General features: G+C 43.7%; 1 protein-coding gene across 3 annotated transcripts in view; it reads left to right on the plus strand.

The window, feature by feature from the left end:
* Positions 1-18,389, plus strand: part of LOC309346140 (putative transmembrane protein 244) — a 50,031-nt gene extending 31,642 nt beyond the window's left edge. The window contains exons 2-6 of one of the 3 annotated variants that reach the window (XM_081869858.1): positions 8,868-8,953; positions 11,770-11,843; positions 12,372-12,497; positions 16,474-16,518; positions 17,661-18,389. In XM_081869858.1, coding sequence (XP_081725984.1) covers positions 8,922-8,953; positions 11,770-11,843; positions 12,372-12,497; positions 16,474-16,518; positions 17,661-17,740 — 357 coding nt within the window. In that variant the 5' untranslated portion in view covers positions 8,868-8,921 and the 3' untranslated portion in view covers positions 17,741-18,389. Of the gene's footprint in view, positions 1-8,867; positions 8,954-11,597; positions 11,844-12,371; positions 12,498-14,124; positions 15,716-16,473; positions 16,519-17,660 lie in introns of those variants that run through there. The other 2 variants (XM_081869856.1, XM_081869857.1) reach the window with 2 other exon arrangements.
* Positions 18,390-19,206: the final 817 nt, after the last annotated feature.

Here is a 19,206-nt window from a genome sequence, read left to right on the forward strand (position 1 = left end):
CACAATAGGGTGTCATATGCTAATTAATTAAAGAGCAGAAGTTTCTGCTGGAGTAACTCCCACATCGAGGGTGCAGTGAATTCTGTTTTGCTGTATTTATGTAGATTTTCCTTTTTTAAGAAAATGCTTTTATGTCTTACCTGTGCATTTCAGTCGTGTGTGTTTTTAACTTATAAACTGCCCAGAGAACTTCATGTTATGGGGTGGTGTACATATACAATACAATAAATAAATACCACTGTAAGTTGCTCCAAGGTATTTGATGTAGTAAGCGACCAATTTTTATTATATATACTCCACCCATCTGCCTGGGTTTCCCCAGCCACTCTGGATGGCTTACAGGATATCTAAAAACGTAATGAAAGCATATAATGATTAAATAAATGTGTTTAAGTTTGCAGACTAAATTTCCCTTTTGTCGCTAGGCAGAAGATCCGGCACACCATAACGCTCACAGACATGACCGCTTGTGACATCAGAAACCTGTGTTTGCATTTAAGGCATCAAAATGTTACATGGTACTTCACTTCAAGAAGTGATCTGCCAGATTGTAGTGAATGAAATCACTCGCTGACAGTTCCCTCTTGATTATATTAAGACCAATCTATATCATAGAAACATTTTTTAAAAACCCTGCCATATATAGAATCCAACCCTTGGTCCATTTAGCTCAGTGTTGTCAACACTGACTGGTAGCTCTCTGGGGTCTCAGACATTCCCAACCCTACCTGGAGATGCCAGGCGTTGGACCTGGGATTTTATGCATGGAAAGCAGATGCTGTACCACTGAACTATGACTCTTCCCTAGATATATTCACCACATTTTCTGCAAGAAGGAATTCAATGGAGGTTATATCAGTGCACCTCAAAGCTGTATCTTAGGAGATTTTATGGACTCCAGAAATTGGGTACTAACCGTGCACATGGGTACTCCGAAGAAAATCTTTGTATCTGATGGGACTTATTCCCAGTAAGTGTGTCTCCACCATACCCACTTGGTGTGCTTTGTGAGCTGCTAGTGGTGGTTGGAAAATCTTGCTAGTCACTCTTGAGTACTAGATTAGACTGATCTTGGTCTGCTTGTGCCTTCAGATGTTGGATTCCAGCTCCCATTAGCTCCACCCAGAACAGGCAGTGGACAAGGATAATGAGAGTTGAAGTCCAGAAAAATCTGGAGGCCAACACATTGGCTACCTCTGCAGTAAAGCAGTTACTCTATTCTTAGAGAATTGCCCTTAGTAACACAAACTGTACCTCCGCAGATGTAGAGGCCTTCAGTTTTTAGCTGTTTATTTATTGCACTTTCCCCTGATTTACCGTGCTCACGGACAATGATCCACATTAGTGGACAGCACCATAATAAAAGTCAACCAGAAGGCCTTTTAAAAGCGGGCAGTGCCGTAATAAAAACATCAGAAGACCTCTAAATCAACAACAGGACTTTGCTCGTTCACCCAGTGAAGAGAGTTTAGGAGTTTCTGAATCATTGCATTGCTTTGTAGAAAGTGTAGATGTTCTGTAATGGTTTAGAGAAGAAACGAGGGCTGTAAAGTTAGTATTTTATTGACAACAAATTCAGGATGCATGAAATATTGTTATGTGTTTGGGGATTTAGTCTGGATGGAACCCAATGTCTCCTTCCAAACCTGTGATCCTATATCTGTGAGGGCAGAATGTATAACAAGACAATAAAATAGTAATCGTAATACAGTAATCATAGAGAGCTTGAATAGCATAAAATAAATTCCATAGTGGAATATAAGATTGGCAGAAATACGAAACATACCAAATTTCAAGAATGTTGCCAGATAAACTCATATTTAGTGGGAATGTGCCAGCCCTGAGATTGTTTGGTCATATAAATCACAAACGGCCCCCAAGCAGAGGCAACAATTAATTCTTTATCTGTTGGTTGCCACTCATCTAGCAATCTAGAGGGTGGAAGGATAAGACTTGTTACTTGAGGGATCTATAGTTTAAAAAAGTCATGTTCATTGCCATTTTTAAAAAGCTGGCTCCTAAGAAATGTGACACTAGGGGTGATGCAGACCCCTCTGATTTAGAGCAATAAATCTTAGGTTGTATCCAGTTTTACAACTTCCTGTTCCTCACACATCTTGAATCTATCTTTTGAGAACAAGGGACAAGCATGGCTTCTTTCTTTCTCCAACCAGATAGTTAGGAGTATAGAACTCTTTCCTTTCAAGAATGAACTTCCTTGAATGATCATAAGCTTGCTTATTTTACACCAAGGCTCAGTGTAAATACCGTTCAACTAAAGATGTGTACCAGGCAAGGATTCCACTTAACTCAACTTAATTTCTGCTGCTGCTGCTGCTGCAAATAAATGCTGTGTGCCGACAGATTTGCTGGAGTTCTTTTGAAAGAAAGCTGTCCTCCCTGTAATCACACTTAAGGTGGAAAAGATACAGTGCATGTGTTCTTTTACTCTTATTACCAGGGGGCTTGAGAACATATAATCTAACATCTCCTGAAACTATTTCCAGGCTAGTCTTTGAGGGGACTAACATTTTTAGCAATGAGCAGGTGGCAATTTTTTTGTAAAAATGTCTCAAACCAGCTATGATTGCTAGTTCTCAGCATGCCGTTCTCTAGAATAAGTTTTAACAGGGCTGCGATCTTCTGTTTTGTAGTAAGTGTTAATAATATTAACATTTCCTCGGCACACGTGATCTGTTGGGAGTGATTCTGTATTTCTAATGCCCATATTAAAATAAAGGCTAGAGGGGAACTTGGAACACTTACTCTGCCCAAAGCACTGGTCAGTAGCATCCAGTAAAGTTCTTTGGATGTTCATTTGTTACAACATGTATATTCTGCCTTTCCTCCAAGGAAGTCAAGGCGATTTACATTGTTCTCCCCTCCCAATTTTAGCTTCACAACAACACAGTAAGTTAGGTCACCTGCGAGCTTCATGGCTGTGTAGAGATTTGAACCCTGGTCTCCTAAGTCATAGTCTGGCATTCTAACCAACTACTCCAGATTAGCTTTCCCTAATTAATCAGTGTGGCTAAGAGAATACTACTTTTTATTTTCTCCTCTTATTCAACGCACAAATAGGAAGAAAAGGCAAACAAAATCTAACGCACCTATCTAGTCTTCCAAGTCTTCACATTAGGGCTGGGCAATTTTTGGTCCTCCAGCCGTTACTGCACTACATTTCCCATTATCTCTGACCATTGGCCAATGGGACTTGGAGTCCAAAATCATCTGGAAGGTCATCCTTCTTTAACACAATATCTTCAATTAATTGCAAGTAATAATTAAGACATATTGGAATGAAAGTTCTGTAGGTCTATTCCAGTATTGTATAAAATCAATAAGCCCTTCCCTTCCCAAAATGCTTATAAAGGTAAAGGGACCCCTGACCATTAGGTCCAGTCGGCGCTCATCTTGCTTTATTGGCCGAGGGAGCCGGTGTACAGCTTCCGGGTCATGTGGCCAGCATGACTAAGCCACTTCTGGCGAAACAGAGCAGCGCACGGAAACGCCGTTTACCTTCCCGCCAGAGCGGTACCTATTTATCTACTTGGACTTTGACGTGCTTTCAAACTGCTAGGGGGACAGGAGCAGGGACCGAGCAACGGGAGCTCACCCTGTAGCGGGGATTTGAACTGCTGACCTTCTGATCAGGAAGTCCTAGGCTCTGTGGTTTAACCCACAGCGCCACCCGCGTCCCAAGTTTATCCAATGAAATGGTGCTCCAGAGTTTTAGGCCCCAGCTTCCAAAGATTGTAGTTGCTCTGTTTTCATTGCTTTCACCGACAAACACCAAGCAACTGTCAACACACACACACAATCAACATCACAATATGTCCTTTTGTTGCAAGGGACAACATATCTGAGGGGGTCCCTTCTCAATATGGTTAAGGGTATAACTGGATTTTGTACCACAGAATATCCCTGGTATTATGGGCAAATGATCCCCTGATGATTCCACAACATGGACAGAGTTGCAAACATTGCAACTCCAACACTGCAGGAAGTACGACCTATCTAAAAAGCTTGCATGTTAAGAGGTTCACCCATGGTCAGGAAGCTGAGCCAAGTCTTGATATCATATCAGGCTAACACAGCAAATGGAGGGGCTGTCTTCACTGTGCATTACTTCTTGCTCTCTTGAAGCTTGTGCTAAAGCAGACATGTGGATCCTCCAGGCAGTGGAAGCTGATCTGTTAGGGCAAATGGGGCACAGCCTCACCAACCTCAGCCTACCATCAGCCAGTCCCAATCTGCCTGCCTTCTTACAGCCTTTTGAAGGGGTGGCACTGGCTGTCAGCCTCCTCCTCCTGCTGCTGATCCACCTCAGTGTTACCTTTGTAGAACTCAACTGGGAGAAATCAGTTGGCTGCACCAGTCTCTGGCTCCACCCACAGTTGGCCTCCTTGCTTTCCACCCCAGTTGGCGCCATCCATCACTAACTCCAAGGGGTGGAAAGAAACACTATACTGGAAAGAAATACAGGAAAGAAACACTATACTGTAAATAAGTCAGAAATTAGATCGTTATAACAAAAGGGGAAAAAATCCTTTGGAAAATCGTGTAGAAAAATTTTCTGCTCTCTGGTGCCATCTGGTGTTGCATGTTTATAACACATTCAAATCATTGCTTTTTGATTTATGTAGCTGAGTCCCATGTGTTGTTGGACTACAACTCCTGACTATTGGCTACGCTAGCTGGCTGGCTAGGGCTGATGGTCCAGCAACATCTGGAAGCTCACCAATTCCTTGCCTCTGCAGTGAAGAGTTCTCAGACAACCGTGTAGAACTTGCCAAACTCCAGAGTAAAAAATTCTCTCTTCATTTTTGGTCTTCACGCAAGTAAACCATTTCTCCTAAGCTTGACACGTTGACAGTATTGGGCCCTGAGCATAGAGCGCTGTACCTTCTGTTGACATGCTTAATTTTTTGACACATTTTTAATGTACAGTATGTGTAGGGGGAGCAATCTATTGAAATAACCATTTTCTTCATATGTAAAAAGCTTCCATCTTCTTTCATAATGCTTCAGGCTACCAAGCTTCATTAGCTACAAAGCCAGGGACCTATTTTTCTAACTAATGATATTTTCTCGATTTGATTTCTTTTCCCTCTTCTAAATAATAATAATGAAATGGTGGGCAAAAGTCAAAGATAAATTGAGAGTAGCCAGATACTATGTGGGCAGAGGAAATGTAGGCTAAGCTATGCTAGCCTTCCTCAAGAGCTATGCAACGCCAACTGTCCCTGCAAGAAGGGTTGGAGAGGAAGAGGCAGGAAATGACATCACCAATGCTCCTGGAAGAGTCATGAACAGGACAGGAAGTGGTCAGCAGGGCAGTGAAGGCGATGTGGAATTGCACATATGGCTTCAGAATGACAGGCACTGCTCAGGGTGGTGTGAGCAGAGTCAGAGCCAATCCAATGTTCCTGGCGCTGGCGCTGTGCTCACCTTGAGTTGAGCTCTTCATGCCTCAGAAGTCAGGTGCGAAACTCTACCCTGCCATCACTGACCCACTGACCACTACCGCACCAGAGGACGACAATCTGATGAAGACAGCAAATGTTGATGCCCCATAAAAATGGAGTGAACAGTGAGTGGGTTGTTCCATGGTAGACCCACCTATCAGAGAGTTGGAGAAGACAATTTTGCCCAACCTTCATGCATTCAATGCATGGCTTGGGAACCCCCTGTGCAGCCTCTGCTTAAGACCTCCAATCAGGGGAGAGCCCACTAACCCTAGACAATTGGTTCCATGGATGCTCTTACCATCAATAAGTTCTTCCTGATGTTCACCCAAAATCTACCCTTGTGTACCTTAAGCCCATTACATGTACACCTGCTATCTGGGGCAGCAGAGAACAAGTATTTGCCTTCTTCAGTGCAATGCCCCTTCAAGGATTTTAAAAGTGCTATGATCCTGCCCCCATGCTCCCAGTCTTCTCTTCTGATCCCATCTCCCTCCAGGCAATTAGTTTCATTGTCAGATCACTCCTGTCACCAAGGTATTTTTGCCACTGGTCAGCTTGCTTTTTGTATTGACTGCCATCTTCATTGCTCTCCTCTGAATCCATTCCATCTTGCCCACATCTTTCTCTAAGTATGGTGTCTTGAGCTGAACATAGGAGGTCCAGCATGGAATAAAGGGGAACTAATACTTCATATGACTTGAGAACTCTGGCTCTATTAGGCTAAAATCACATTCACTTTTTTTTTTGCTGACTTACGTTCACCTTGTGATCTGCTGTGACCCTTTTCACAATCACTGTTTCCAAGCTAGGTGTCACTCGCTTGATGTTGTTGCATAAATGCAGAACTTTTGCATTTGTTTCTGTTGAATTTTCATTTTCATAGTTCCAGGCCATCCCTTCACATTCTGTCAAGCTCACTCTGAATTTTATTCTGTTTTCTGAGGTGTTGGCTACCGTTCCCTGTTTAGTGCCATCTCTGGTAGTATATGGGACGTGGGTGGCGCTGTGGGTTAAACCACAGAGCCTAGGACTTGCCGATTAGAAGGTTGGCGGTTCGAATCCCCGCGACAGGGTGAGCTCCCGTTGCTCGGTCCCTGCTCCTTCCAACCTAGCAGTTCAAAAGCACGTCAAAGTGCAAGTAGATAAATAGGTACCGCTCTGGGGGGAAGGTAAACGGCATTTCCATGCGCTGCTCTGGTTCACCAGAAGAGGCTTAGTCATGCTGGCCACATGGCCCGGAAGCTGTACGCCAGCTTCCTTGGCCAATAAAGTGAGATGAGCGCCACAACCCCGGAGTCGGTCACGACTGGACCTAATGGTCAGGGGTCCCTTTACCTTTACCTTTTATGGTAGTATAGATGCACTCTTGAATGTCTGGGTAGGAATTTCTTCAGCATTGCTGAACAATGTGATCCCATCCCATGACAGATATTGAGGCCTATAAAAATCACCACCACAGGAGGCTACTCTACGAAGGTGAATGGGGACATTGGCCCACCAACCTCACTTTAGCTCCAGTCAGTCCCCACCTGCCTGTCTTCTTTCTTACAACCAATTAGAGAGAGGCTCTGCTGTAGATCTTCCTGCCTTCTGCCTTAACTGTCCCAGTGGGTGTAAGTCACCCCGACCATTGTCATGGCAGACTGCCACAGTCCGTAAGATTCTGCTCAGTCCTTATAATGTCTTCAACTCTTCCAGTCAAGGAACTGATAGATAGATAGATAGATAGATTCTTTATTGTCAACTGGCTGCTTTCCTTTGCTCCTCCCTCTTTCTCTGCCACCTCCGATCTTCGCCTCTAACAGGCTTTGCAGCTCAGACCTTAATCCTCTGTGGGAGAAGACCAGGCTCTCTCTTCTGGGCTACAGCTGTGCTTCACGAAATATTACCCTTGCTGTTATGAATCTTACATGGTGCCTCAAGGCAGCCATACAGCAGCCATCAAGGTAAAGCCCTTGGGGAACAGGTACCTCTACTGAGCTGGGGGGCGGGAAGCAGAGTCAGCTGCTGCGGAGAGGTTTGGGATGTCAAGCAGGGATTCACCGACACCACCTGCTCCTTATCAGCTTGAAGTCAGGCTGCAGTATCTAAAGATAACTGTAGAATAGAATACCTCTATAATTCCAAAGATAGCTCTAGCATAGAATTCTCTAGCATGGGCCAGGAGAAGGTCCATGGGCATAGTCGGGGGAGGCAAGGGGGCAACTGCTCACCTTCCCCCCCCATCAAGTAAATAAATAAAAATACTTAACTAAATATCACTTGGATGATATTGTGGTGCATTCTAGCGAATGCAAGTGGCAGCCTGACTGAGTGATAGATTTCTCAATGGTTTGTAGTATGAAAAAAAAACTACAGGAAGACAGAAGTCCTATTTTATCTATGTATGTATCTTTGTATTTATATTATTATTATTAATAATAATAATAATAATAATAATAATAATAATTTATTATTTATACAGTGCCCATCTGGCTGGATGGCTTCCAACAAAATATTAAAAATACAATAGAACATCAAACATTAAAATATATCAAGGTGGTATACAATTTATAGGAATAAAATCAGCAAAAAGTATCCGTAAAAAAACATTATTTAAAATAAACTTCATTAAATACCAATTGGTTAAAAAGGAGAACATTCATATCTCAAAGGCCTGTCTAAACATTATAGCTTTCAAAAGACATATGAAAGAAGGGAGGGATGGTTCTGGAAACTCTTGTTACTAGCCTACATTATTGAAATTTGGTATGCAGAATGTGGCTTGTGAATCTGATAAGTAGATGTTACCCTATGGGAATCAGGCACAGAGAGATTTGGAGAGAAAAATAATAAAGTTGCCTATCGTAGGAAGTACTTAACTTGGATAGAAAAGCTTTTCTCTAAGCTTACTAATCTATAGAGGAAACAAAGGCAGGTCTGAGAGAGTGAGGAGGAGGAAGTTGTGAACAGGATGCAACCTAAGGCTTGTCAATCTAAACTTCAAAGGAGAGAGAGGTCAGCAGAGAGGCCAAAGGTACAGGGATAGTCTAGGAATCTGAATCCCCATGTAACCCCCTTTTGGTCAGCTGAGTTGCACCTGAACTTCCAACAGATATGAAGCTGTGCTTTTCCACACAGAAGCCCAAGTCATTTCTTTGCTGCAGAAATGCTGTTTCTCAGGCGAATCCAAGACCATTTCCAGTGCTCTGTCGGGTTGCAAAGCACCTTCAACAATCACCTGCAACTGCACCCACCAATATTATTTGGGGCAGCTAACATAAGTACCCAATTCTCTAATGACTTTTCTCCTTTGAAGTGGCACCATTCAACTTTGCTCAGCAGGAAACCAACATAAGGTCACACGTGTACCAATCCATTTCATTTCTTCTTCTTCTTTCCTGGTTTGATTTCCAGACGATTGTTCTTCATATACTGCTGTGCCTCTTCATTTTCTACACAGTGTATTACATGACTGGAAGCATTTGCTGTGGAGCATTCAGGTGAGGCTGCTTTCTGTGAACCATAGATGTTACTCTCAACCTCTCCTGTTAGCATCTCCCACAAGCGTTCCGTCTTCCTGCTGCTGCTCCTAATAAGTGTTTGCGAATGTTCTTTTTCCCTCCACACCTGACACAATGCCTAATTACAGTGTAGGCCATTTATTTTAATTTCCCTTTAGCTTTGTGCTGTTACAAAACACACCTGACAGCATGTTCCTGGGAGTCTTAAGGCTTGTGGTCAATGTTAGTCACACTCAGCGTAGATCTATGGACATCCTTTATTTATTTCATTCATATCCCAACTTTTTCTCCAAGGAGCAGAAGGCAGAGTACAGGGCTTTCCCCCCTTCCTCATTTAATTCCCACAGCAACCCTGTGAAAATTAAGCAACTATTAATATTGACTAATGAACATAATAATATTAATGTCTATATTAATGGATATGATTAACTTAGGTCCATTAATTTCAATGGGTGTACTCCAGGAATAAACACACACACAGAGACATAAAGTTTTGATTCTTGTCCATTGTCTTTTAACTGGTTGTTTAAAATTATTGTTTTTTCTATGTTTTTATTAATTGTATTTATCTGTTTAAATAAATATATAAAATAAATTAATAATAATAGTAAACATCTCTTTCAATTTTAGTGTCTGTTTCTCATTTTCACACATTAAGTACAGTTTGCCACACTTCTGCTTCAGTCTGTGATTATTTTTTTTAAGTCCTCAAAGAAGTTTGCCAGCATTTTAGTAATAATAACAACAATACCTTTATTGTCAATGTACAAACTGTGTACAGTGGAATTAACCGAGCCTCCCCCACCACAAACACTCAATCTCTTTGCACTCTGTGTGCTTGTCGCATAACACACCAACCCTGAAAGTCAGTTGTACTATATTATTTTTTGTTCAGCCCACGGATAGAAACTGTTTTTTAGCCTGTTGGTACGACTGATTATACTTCTATATCTCCTGCCTGAGGGTAGATTAAAGACATGCTGGCTGGGGTGTGAATCGTCCCTGAGAATTTTTCTCGCTCTCCTAAGGCAACGATCCCTTGCGATGTCATCTAGCAGGCTCAGGGGACAGCCCATGATATCATGTGCTGTGTTCACCACCCTCTGTGAAGACTCAGTCCTCCTGATATACACATTCTAGTATGCATTTTTGCCTAATAGAATTTTTCTTTTGGAAAGCTTTCTTCTTGAAGGTAGCTGGTCATTGGGCTAACAAAGGTTTCCCACTCCGATTCAAACCAATGAGGCTTTCTTCCAAGTGTAGCTACATTTAAGACCAAAGTGATTACCCATCCATCAATGATAGACAGGTTTATGAGTGCCTAGCTTGACTCCCATTGTTGGTTAACCTCCCAGCCTGGCAAGAAGAGCAATGAATTATCTGTAATAACTTACACAAAATGTCTGGGGAAGAACGGTACTTAAGCCTTCAAGGGTACTGGGTGGCTTTGCCAAGTTGTCCAATCTGACAAAGTTGTTGGGTGAAACAGTAGATCTCTTTGGACAAAGTGGACAAAGTAATCAATCAGAGTTACATGAAGCAAGCAGAACCCACAGCAAAACATTGCAATTTCGAGTTCCTTTTCAGGGTTCTAGCCGGGTGCATGAACACAGTTACCTTTCTGCAGTACCTACAACAGCCTATCACCAGGGCTGGGTGGAAGCTGGGGGAAGAGTTTGCCTAAGGCAGTGGTGGCCAAACTCGGCCCTCCAGATGTTTTGACACTACAAGTCCCGTCATCCCTAGCTAAAAGAACCAGTGGTCAGGGATGATGGGAATTGTAGTCCCAAAACATCTGGAAGGCCAAGTTTGGACACCACTGGCCTAAGGCAACTAGTGGAGGGCCAAACTACACAGTAAGTTAAATGCACAATTACATTTCATGTACCTGGGCTTGTTGTTTGTTAAATAGCATCTCTCTCTCTCTCTGATCAGGGTCATGCAGGATTGGAGAGGGCTGAATCTTTTCTTCCCCACCATGCTCTCATATAAACCTTTACCCCCTAAAACTGCCATTGTCACGAATAGTTTGCTGCAGAGGTTTTTTATTTTATTTACTATAACTTTTTAATGGGTTTATAAACAAGGATCATAGGAATAATAAATGATACAAATAAATAGACCAAGTCTTCTCATGCCATGTGTATATCACAAAAGGAGCATAATTAATCTTCAGTGATATCAGCAGCATATGGTTCATTATTAGCGATCAGTGTATAAGTTCTTGGTTTGTGAACTGGTTTAAACAAAAATAAAGGGGAGCAGGACAGAACAGAGTTAACAGATAAATTTCCACATTGCATAGCCAAATGCTTAATCAGGAGCCTTTGTGGTTGTGCTTTGATTAAGTATGAGTCATAATCATTTCTTCCCTACTGTTACCAATGAAATGGTATATTGAGGAACATGGGGGAGGGGTTTCCAAAGGGAAGATAATATGTTTAAATTAAATTTAGATAAATCCGATTGAAGCAAATGCTGATGAGGTTATTCATTTTCTGGAATACTGGCATATGTTACGAAATTAAACCACACCAGAGTAAACCCACCTTTCCTGACCTGTTCACGTGTCAACCATAGTTTATTTGTTAACCTCTTAAGGAGGGCTGTTTTAGTTTATTGCAGAATTGAGATTCAAATGCTCAGCTTCTGCACTTGGAAACATCATGAAGGATAAAGTGGACCTTGCTCTGAATCAGCAAGAGTTAGAAGATGTCGGTGGATTTTACAAGTGCCACCATCATAACTGTCATGAAGCTTCTACTGAATTTAACCTCAAGTACTTTTCTTTCCAGGCTCAACAACTTTGGCATGCTTATCCCTTTTGAATTCAACATGGAACCATCTTATTCAAATCCCAAATTTCTGGGTGAGTTGGTGAAACCCTTTAGTTCATAGAAATAGCATTGCCTTTGAGGGTGGGGAAAGAACAAAAGCATCAAGGTATGCCTATGATGCAAAACTCAGAGTAGACCCATTCAAATTAATGGACCAAAGTTAGTCATGATAATTAATTTCATTAGGTTCACTTTAATAATAAATAATAATAAGAAGTTATTTTTCATACTCCGCCCATCTGGCTGGGTTTCCTCAGCCACTCTGGTTGACTCCCAACAGAATATTAAAAACACGATAAAACATCACACATTAAAAACTTCCCTAAACAGGAACTTTGAATAGGACTAGCATCGGATAAAACCTAGAAAGTCTAAAATGAATAGCCTCTGTATAGAACACGACATCAAAGACATTTTGCTCTACTATACAGGAGAACGACTGTAGTTTAGAATTTTAGCTGGGTGCTGTTATTCTCTCCCCCCCCCCCAATTTATAATCCAGAATATCTGGATTCCACCAGGTCATTGAAGGCTTTCTTTCCCTTTTCCTCCTTCCTAAGCAAACGTGCTGTCGATGGAGAGCACCTTTCTGATCAGCGGCCTCCTCTTCGCTGTGCTACTGAAACGCTGGATCTGGGATTATACCATCACTGTTACCATGGCCCATGTGCTCTTGACTGTTGCAGGTGAGTTCAAGGCAGTCATGTGCTAAATTGGAGGGACCCTTTCAAGGATGGAAAAAGGAGCAACGTTTGGCACTGGACTGCCGCTTTCATGGACCAGTGAAGTAACAGCAAACTGTCCAGCTAAGATATTACCGTATTGGACTGAATATAAGCCTCACTCCCCCCCCCCCCAATTTCAACCATGAAAAGTTAAAGTGCGGCTTATATTCGTGACCTTACGGTATGCAGCCAGAAGTACGGGGCAAACAACGCCAGGAGCGCAGCAAAGCGGCGCCCGCCCCATGCGTATTCCCCTGTCCTCTCCCCCAAGGCCGGGAAGGGAGAAGGCAAGATAGGGGAAAGGCCAATGGCAACGCAGTGCAGCTCGCCTCCCCCCCCCATAAGCAGCCAGGAGCAGTGAGGAATGGAGCGGCTTATATTCAGGTATTTTTTATTTTCTTCTTTTTTCCTCTCCAATTTTAAAGGTGCGGCTTATATTTGAGTGCAGCTTATATTCGGGCCAATACGGTATCAGTCATGTTCAAATTTTTTGTTTATTTACTTAAGTTATAAGGTAAAGGGACCCCTGACCATTAGGTCCACTCGTGACTGACTCTGGGGTTGCGGCGCTCATCTCGCTTTATTGGCTGAGGGAGCTGGCGTACAGCTTCCAGGTCATGTGGCCAGCATGACTAAGTCGCTTCTGGTGAACCAGAGCAGTACACGGAAACACCATTTACCTTCCCGCTGGAGCGGTACCTATTTATCTACTTGCACTTGACGTGCTTTCGAACTGCTAGGTTGGCAGGAGCTGGGGCCAAGCAACAGGAGCTCACCCCGGGATTGGAACCGCAGACCTTCTCATCGGCAAATCCTAGGCTCTGTGGTTTAACCCACAGCGTCACCTGCGTCCTACTTAAGTTATATACTGCTTCATATTTCTACAAAAGTTTATAAGCAGTTTATAAGTTGCCCCCAAAGTGAGTTAATACAAGGAAGTATAATACAAATTCCACATGCAATGCAAAACAGTATTACTAATCACCATCATAATAACAATTTCAGATGGTATTTAAGGCTTGTCCAACTCAGAGTAGATCCACTGACATAAACATGACCACCTATAGTCTTCACTTCAGTGGGTTTACTTGAGCAGGACTTAGAACCTTCCACATTTTAAGTAACATAATTAAACAACTGACTGCAAAAGGAATTTATTGATGAAAGAACAAAATATATCCAGGTTATGGGCAGGATAGAAATGTAATTCACTTTGTATTTAAAGACAGACTAACCTAAGCTGCACTTAATGAAACAAGATGAAAAACAATAGGCAGGCATCCTTCAAAATTTGCATTTATCCAAATTTTGCAATGCAGATTGTCAGCTAAGCAACGCGTACAAAAATGTATTAGGGTAAAGTGTGCATTAAAAATGCATTTATCAGCAAAAATTACATAAAATTTGTTACATCAGGCGAGATTGTTTTGCACAAATGGATACATTTGTGACCTTCCCATTCACACCAGCCAGCATGCCAAGTAGTCAGAGGAATGATGGGAGTTGTAGTCCAATGCCACTGGTTCCCCACTCCTGGCCTAAAAAGTTCACCCAGCAGACGAAGCCAACTTTTCCCTTCTTCCCACAGGCATCCTCTCCACCCCCACCACCCTAGAAGCAGCAGTAACAGCTAATGATCCTGCAAAATCAAATTTAAAAACAGCTTTAAAGCAAATATGAACATTACCAAGGAAGAGAGCGTTGTTTTTAAATAGCTTGCAAATGGCTGGCACCCGCCTCTTCTCTCATGTCCCTGCCTCCGCTATTGTTCTGTCCCATTAATCCCTGTGCCATGTGGAACCATCTTTCCTTCTCTCCCATCATGGCAGCAATGATAACAGGGAAGAGCCTTCCATTTCTCTTGCGCGCTGAAATGCCAGAAAGACAGGCGCCGACATATGCAGCTTGCTGGTGCTAATGGACTGGAAAAAGGCACCCATCACTTCGCTGTCACCATGAGAGGTGCAACGCTCCCCCTCGGCTTCCCATGTCAATTGCGTTGCTGGGGGGCATCTATAGAAAGGACTAATTGCTTAGTCATAAACAAAGCAATTTTTGCTAAATGGGAGCCAGACACATGCGCTTTAGTAGAAAGGATTGTGTTGCTCCCGTGCCACAGTCCCCATGCGTTTTCCGATGAGGGACACTGCATCGGCCTCCAACATGGGCATGATTTGTTGGCATCCTGGCTCAGGCATGATAAACTGCAGCTGCTTCTGCTGCCAAAGCAAGGTGCAGTCACTCTTTCTCCCCCCTTTAAAATTGTGACTCGGAGGGAGGCAAACTTCTGTGCTCCAAGATTGAGATGGATGGATGAAAGGGCTAAGATAGGCAAATTAAGAGATGATTGATGAGCGAAGTGAGGAACGGGGAAGAGTTGCACAAAGAGATGAATGGACTTGCAAACAGATAGATGAGTCAGGTGTATTGGATTTGCTATGCCAGAACAGGGTGTTAGCCAACTACTTTAGTAGTCCAGCACACACCTGAAAGGAGCTCAGCCCCCATGCTGGAAGATGCTGTACTGGAAGGGAAGAGGAGGATCTGGACCAATAAACTCTAGTTTTGTCCCCATCCTCCTCCAAAAGGGCAGAGACAGAGAACACAGAAGAGGAGGAAGCCAACAGGCAGTGCCACCCTGAGGATTGACTGTAAGAAAGAAGGCAGGCAGGTGAGGCAGTGACCCATTCACACTAATGGTCCCACCTCTGTTGTGTATGTATGTTGCAAGTACAGTTATCCTGAGTACTGGTGGGTCACACAAGATGGAGAGGAAAGATGAATAGGTAGCAGCAGCAAGGCCAGGAGGCTGCAAGAGTTGGTAGTGGATCCTGCACTGAGGTATGGGCTTTGGCAGCTGTCAAACAATGCTAGCCCAGAAGTCAGCCTTGCTTCTTATGCACTATCACAGTTCAAGGACTCTTTCCAACTAGGAAAAACACTCAAAGCAGGGCCAGAAGGAGGTATGGTTGAGGAAAGCTCTGAGAGCCAGATAGAGGGCCTTAGAAGGCCACATTTGGTTCTCGGGCCTGCAGTTTCCTGACCCTTCAGTAAGGCAAAGCTGTGCTTCAGGTTACTGAAAACGTTAGTAGTAGAGGCAGCAAAGGGACCTTGGACCCTGGAATACCACATTTCTCTGATACGTTCTTTCCTACCAAATAAATTATCCTTTACAGCAGGGATTGGCAAACTAAGGTCCGCGGGCTGCATCCAGCCCAATTGCCCTCTGGATCTGGCCCGTGAATGGTTCTGCAATCGCCAGTGTCGTAGCGTGGGGGGTGCAGGGGGGGCCGGCCGCACCGGGCGCAACATCTGGGGGTTAGGGTTAGGGGGCGCAAATCCACAGGTTAGGGGGCGCAAATCCATGGGTTAGGGGGCGCAAATTACTTGCCTTTCCCCGGGTGCTGACAACCCACGCTACGCCACTGGCAATCGCTGCTTGGATCGGTGCGATCGCCATTTTTTTGGGTCGCCATTTTTGGGTGATTTGCCCCCCTCCCTCCCTCATCGTGGCGGCGTCTCCTCCCGGCTTCTCCCCACCCTGCAGAGAAAGGGGGCTGGGCTTTGATAGGAAGCCTTGCCGCCCACCCACCGGCCTCTCCCCATGGCCGCGCTGTGGGCTGGAGCTTGGTGCGTCTGCTGGCCCTGTGCTGGGGAAAGCTGGCATGAAAAGGAGAGGCGGCGCCACCGCTGCCAGCTCCCAACCGCAGGCAGAGTGGCGGCAGAGGTAGGCAGGGGGAGGGGAGGCGCTGGGTGAGAGAGAAACTCCCTCCACCATGTGCGTGTGCTCCTGCGCACACAGTCCGGCCTGCTACTATGTCTGGGTGATGGTGAACCGGCCCCCTCCCAAAAAAGTTTGCTGACCCCTGCTTTACAGTATAGTAATGCCGGCATATCTCCAACTTTTCAGCTGACTTTTCTGACCTGTCTTTTGCAGTAATGAAAGAATTTCCTCTGGTTTGGCAATGGTGGCTGGCGCTTGGTAAGATTATTTTTTAAAAGCCAACTCTGCTTTTGAAGGGATAGTAGAAGGTCTGCAGTATTCAAAGTCCATCCAACATGCATTGCTTTGTTTGGGAGTTCACACCTCTGACTGACAGGGTGTTGAGGGCTGGGTCAAGGTGGCCCTCTCACCTTCACCGTGCTGTGCCCAGACCACCCAGTTTGTTGATTTTGTCAGGAAGAACCTGAAAACAGGTTTCCTGCCTTCACTCTGATCTGCTAACTCTCATTGGCAAGTTATACGATTATGTCAGCTTCAGAAGGGCAATGCTTCCTGGTCTCATTCTGGCTTCTCTTGGGTAAAGGAGAGCAAAATGATGTCCAGTAGTGGTGGATTTGCTACTAGCAGGACCATGAACAGGCAGCAAAGGGACAAAAAACATGAGCAAAGAGTGGATCTGCATAAAGCTGTGCCCCACTCATCAAACCCCCTCTTTCAAGCTAAAAGAAGTTAGAGAACATCTAGTAATATACACTCATCAGTCACCACTGCAAGGAAGAACCAGGACCCACAAGTTACCCAGCTGCCCAAGAGTAAGTGCCCTAACAATTCCTGAAACTGGTTGCTAGGTAGTCCATTTCTTTTAGGGAGGTATTTTCCCCTGTGGTCATTGTTAAACTTTGAAAGGGAGGAAGTTGCTGCAGCAACATTAACAGCATTGTTAGGCTATCTTGCAGTAGGGCAGGGGTAGGCAACCTAAGGTCTGGGGGCCAGATGCAGCCCAATTGCCTTCTCAATCCAGCCCGCGGACGGTCCGGGAATCAACATGTTTTTACATGAGTAGAATGTGTCCTTTTATTTAAAATGCATCTCTGGGTTATTTGTGGGGCATAGGAATTTGTTCTGTCCCCCCCCCCCATATAGTCCAGCCCACCACATGGTCTGAGGGATGTGGACTGGCCCACGGCTGGAAAGGGTTGCTGACCCCTGCAGTAGGGTATGTGATGCCCTCCAGCTGCCTTATTTTTTTTCTTAATCTTACTTGGTTGCGAGTTCCTGTAAACCACTTTAGAAACCTGTAATCAGTCAGAAAGGAATGATGTAATCTTAAATAAATTATTAGCAGGGGATTAGGTTAATTTAGACAATATTTCATATGCTGATTTACCTTCCCTCTGCAGCCAGCGGCCTCTTCATCATGATTTGCAGCGGAGAACTCGTGACTTACCTCGCCTGCTCCAACACAGACAGCCTTCTTTAAGATCAAAGCGGCCTCACTTCTTCACATCAACACGCAGCGCAAGGCACTCCCTGCTCATCGGAAAGGGACCATGCAGCATGCAAAAGGTCCCAGTTTCAGTTTCAGGTTTCTCCAGTTAAATCAGGGATGGGGATCCTGCAAACTTCTAGCTGTTATTGGATTCCAAATCCCATCAGCCACAGACAGCATTGTCAACAGTCAGAGATCAGGGGAATTTGAGTCCAACACTTGGAGCATCACAGGTTTTCCATTCCAAAGTTAAATGAATCCCAGGTAGAAGGGAATGTGAAGGACCACTACCAGAGACCCTAGAATAGAGAATGCTGACTTAGATGGACATATAGTCTGATTTTGGCAGTGTATGGCAGATTCTTCCAGCGTTCCATTTGAAAAAGACAGGCTGACAAGGGTGCCTAAGCAGACAGCAGCATTTAGCTGTTAATCAATTTCAAATATCAGCTTACAACAATGTGGCCTTGGTTAAACAAACAAATTGCTAATTTTAGAAAATATTTTAAATACCTTACAAAAACTTCAGAGGGCAAGCACCATCTAATATAGGCACTCCTTCCAGTGCAAGAAGGGAGGTGCCTCTGGAGTCTATGGTGTCATCTGCTGCAACACACATACTGAAACAACAAATGTTTCCTCCCCCTTAGTACTACTGTTTTTGTTTAACTCTATGTAATATCATTGTCTTTTGTTTATTAAAACATTTATATCCTGCTGATACGAAACAACTACTCAGGACTGCTTACAGCATATATACTAATGGGGTCTGCACTGGCAGTAACTGACCAGGAATGAGATCTTGGGGTTGTATTGGATAGCTCAACAGAAACGTGGGGCAGCTGTGGAAAGTGGCAAATTCCATGTTAGGGATCATTAGGAAAAGCAAACTACCATTATAAAAATCTATGTGAGACCACACTTGGAATACTGTGTAGAGCTGAGCTTTCAAAACTTTTCATGTTGGTGACATACTTTTTAGACATGCATCATTTTGTGACACAGTCATTCATTTTTAGTAGCAAAACGGAGGTTAAACTAACCCCTTCCCAGCTCCGAGAAGAGCACAGGGAGTGTTCACATTACACACCTACACACTGCAGTCGACACACATATTGCACCACACAGTTTGGAAAGCTCTGGTGTAGAGTTTTGGTCACTGCAAAAAATAAAATAAAGATATTGTAGAGCTGCAAAGGGGCAATCAAAATGTTCAGAATGATCCCTAAAAACAAGCCCTTTGAAACCCCAAATTCTTCAAGTTCATGGTATCACAAACACTTAGAAAATCAATTCATACTCTAGAAATAAAAGAAATATTGACTGATTTTGCCAGGGCTATCACACAATTTCTTTCTGGGCTTAAAACATTTCTATTGTTTTATCTCCAATCTCTGTGGGCTGATATACTTTCTCATCATAATTAGTCCATGCACTGATAACTTTCATCAAAGCCC

Source organism: Podarcis erhardii, assembly GCF_964252035.2.
Source record: "Podarcis erhardii genome assembly, chromosome: 7".
Lineage (NCBI taxonomy): Eukaryota > Metazoa > Chordata > Lepidosauria > Squamata > Lacertidae > Podarcis > Podarcis erhardii.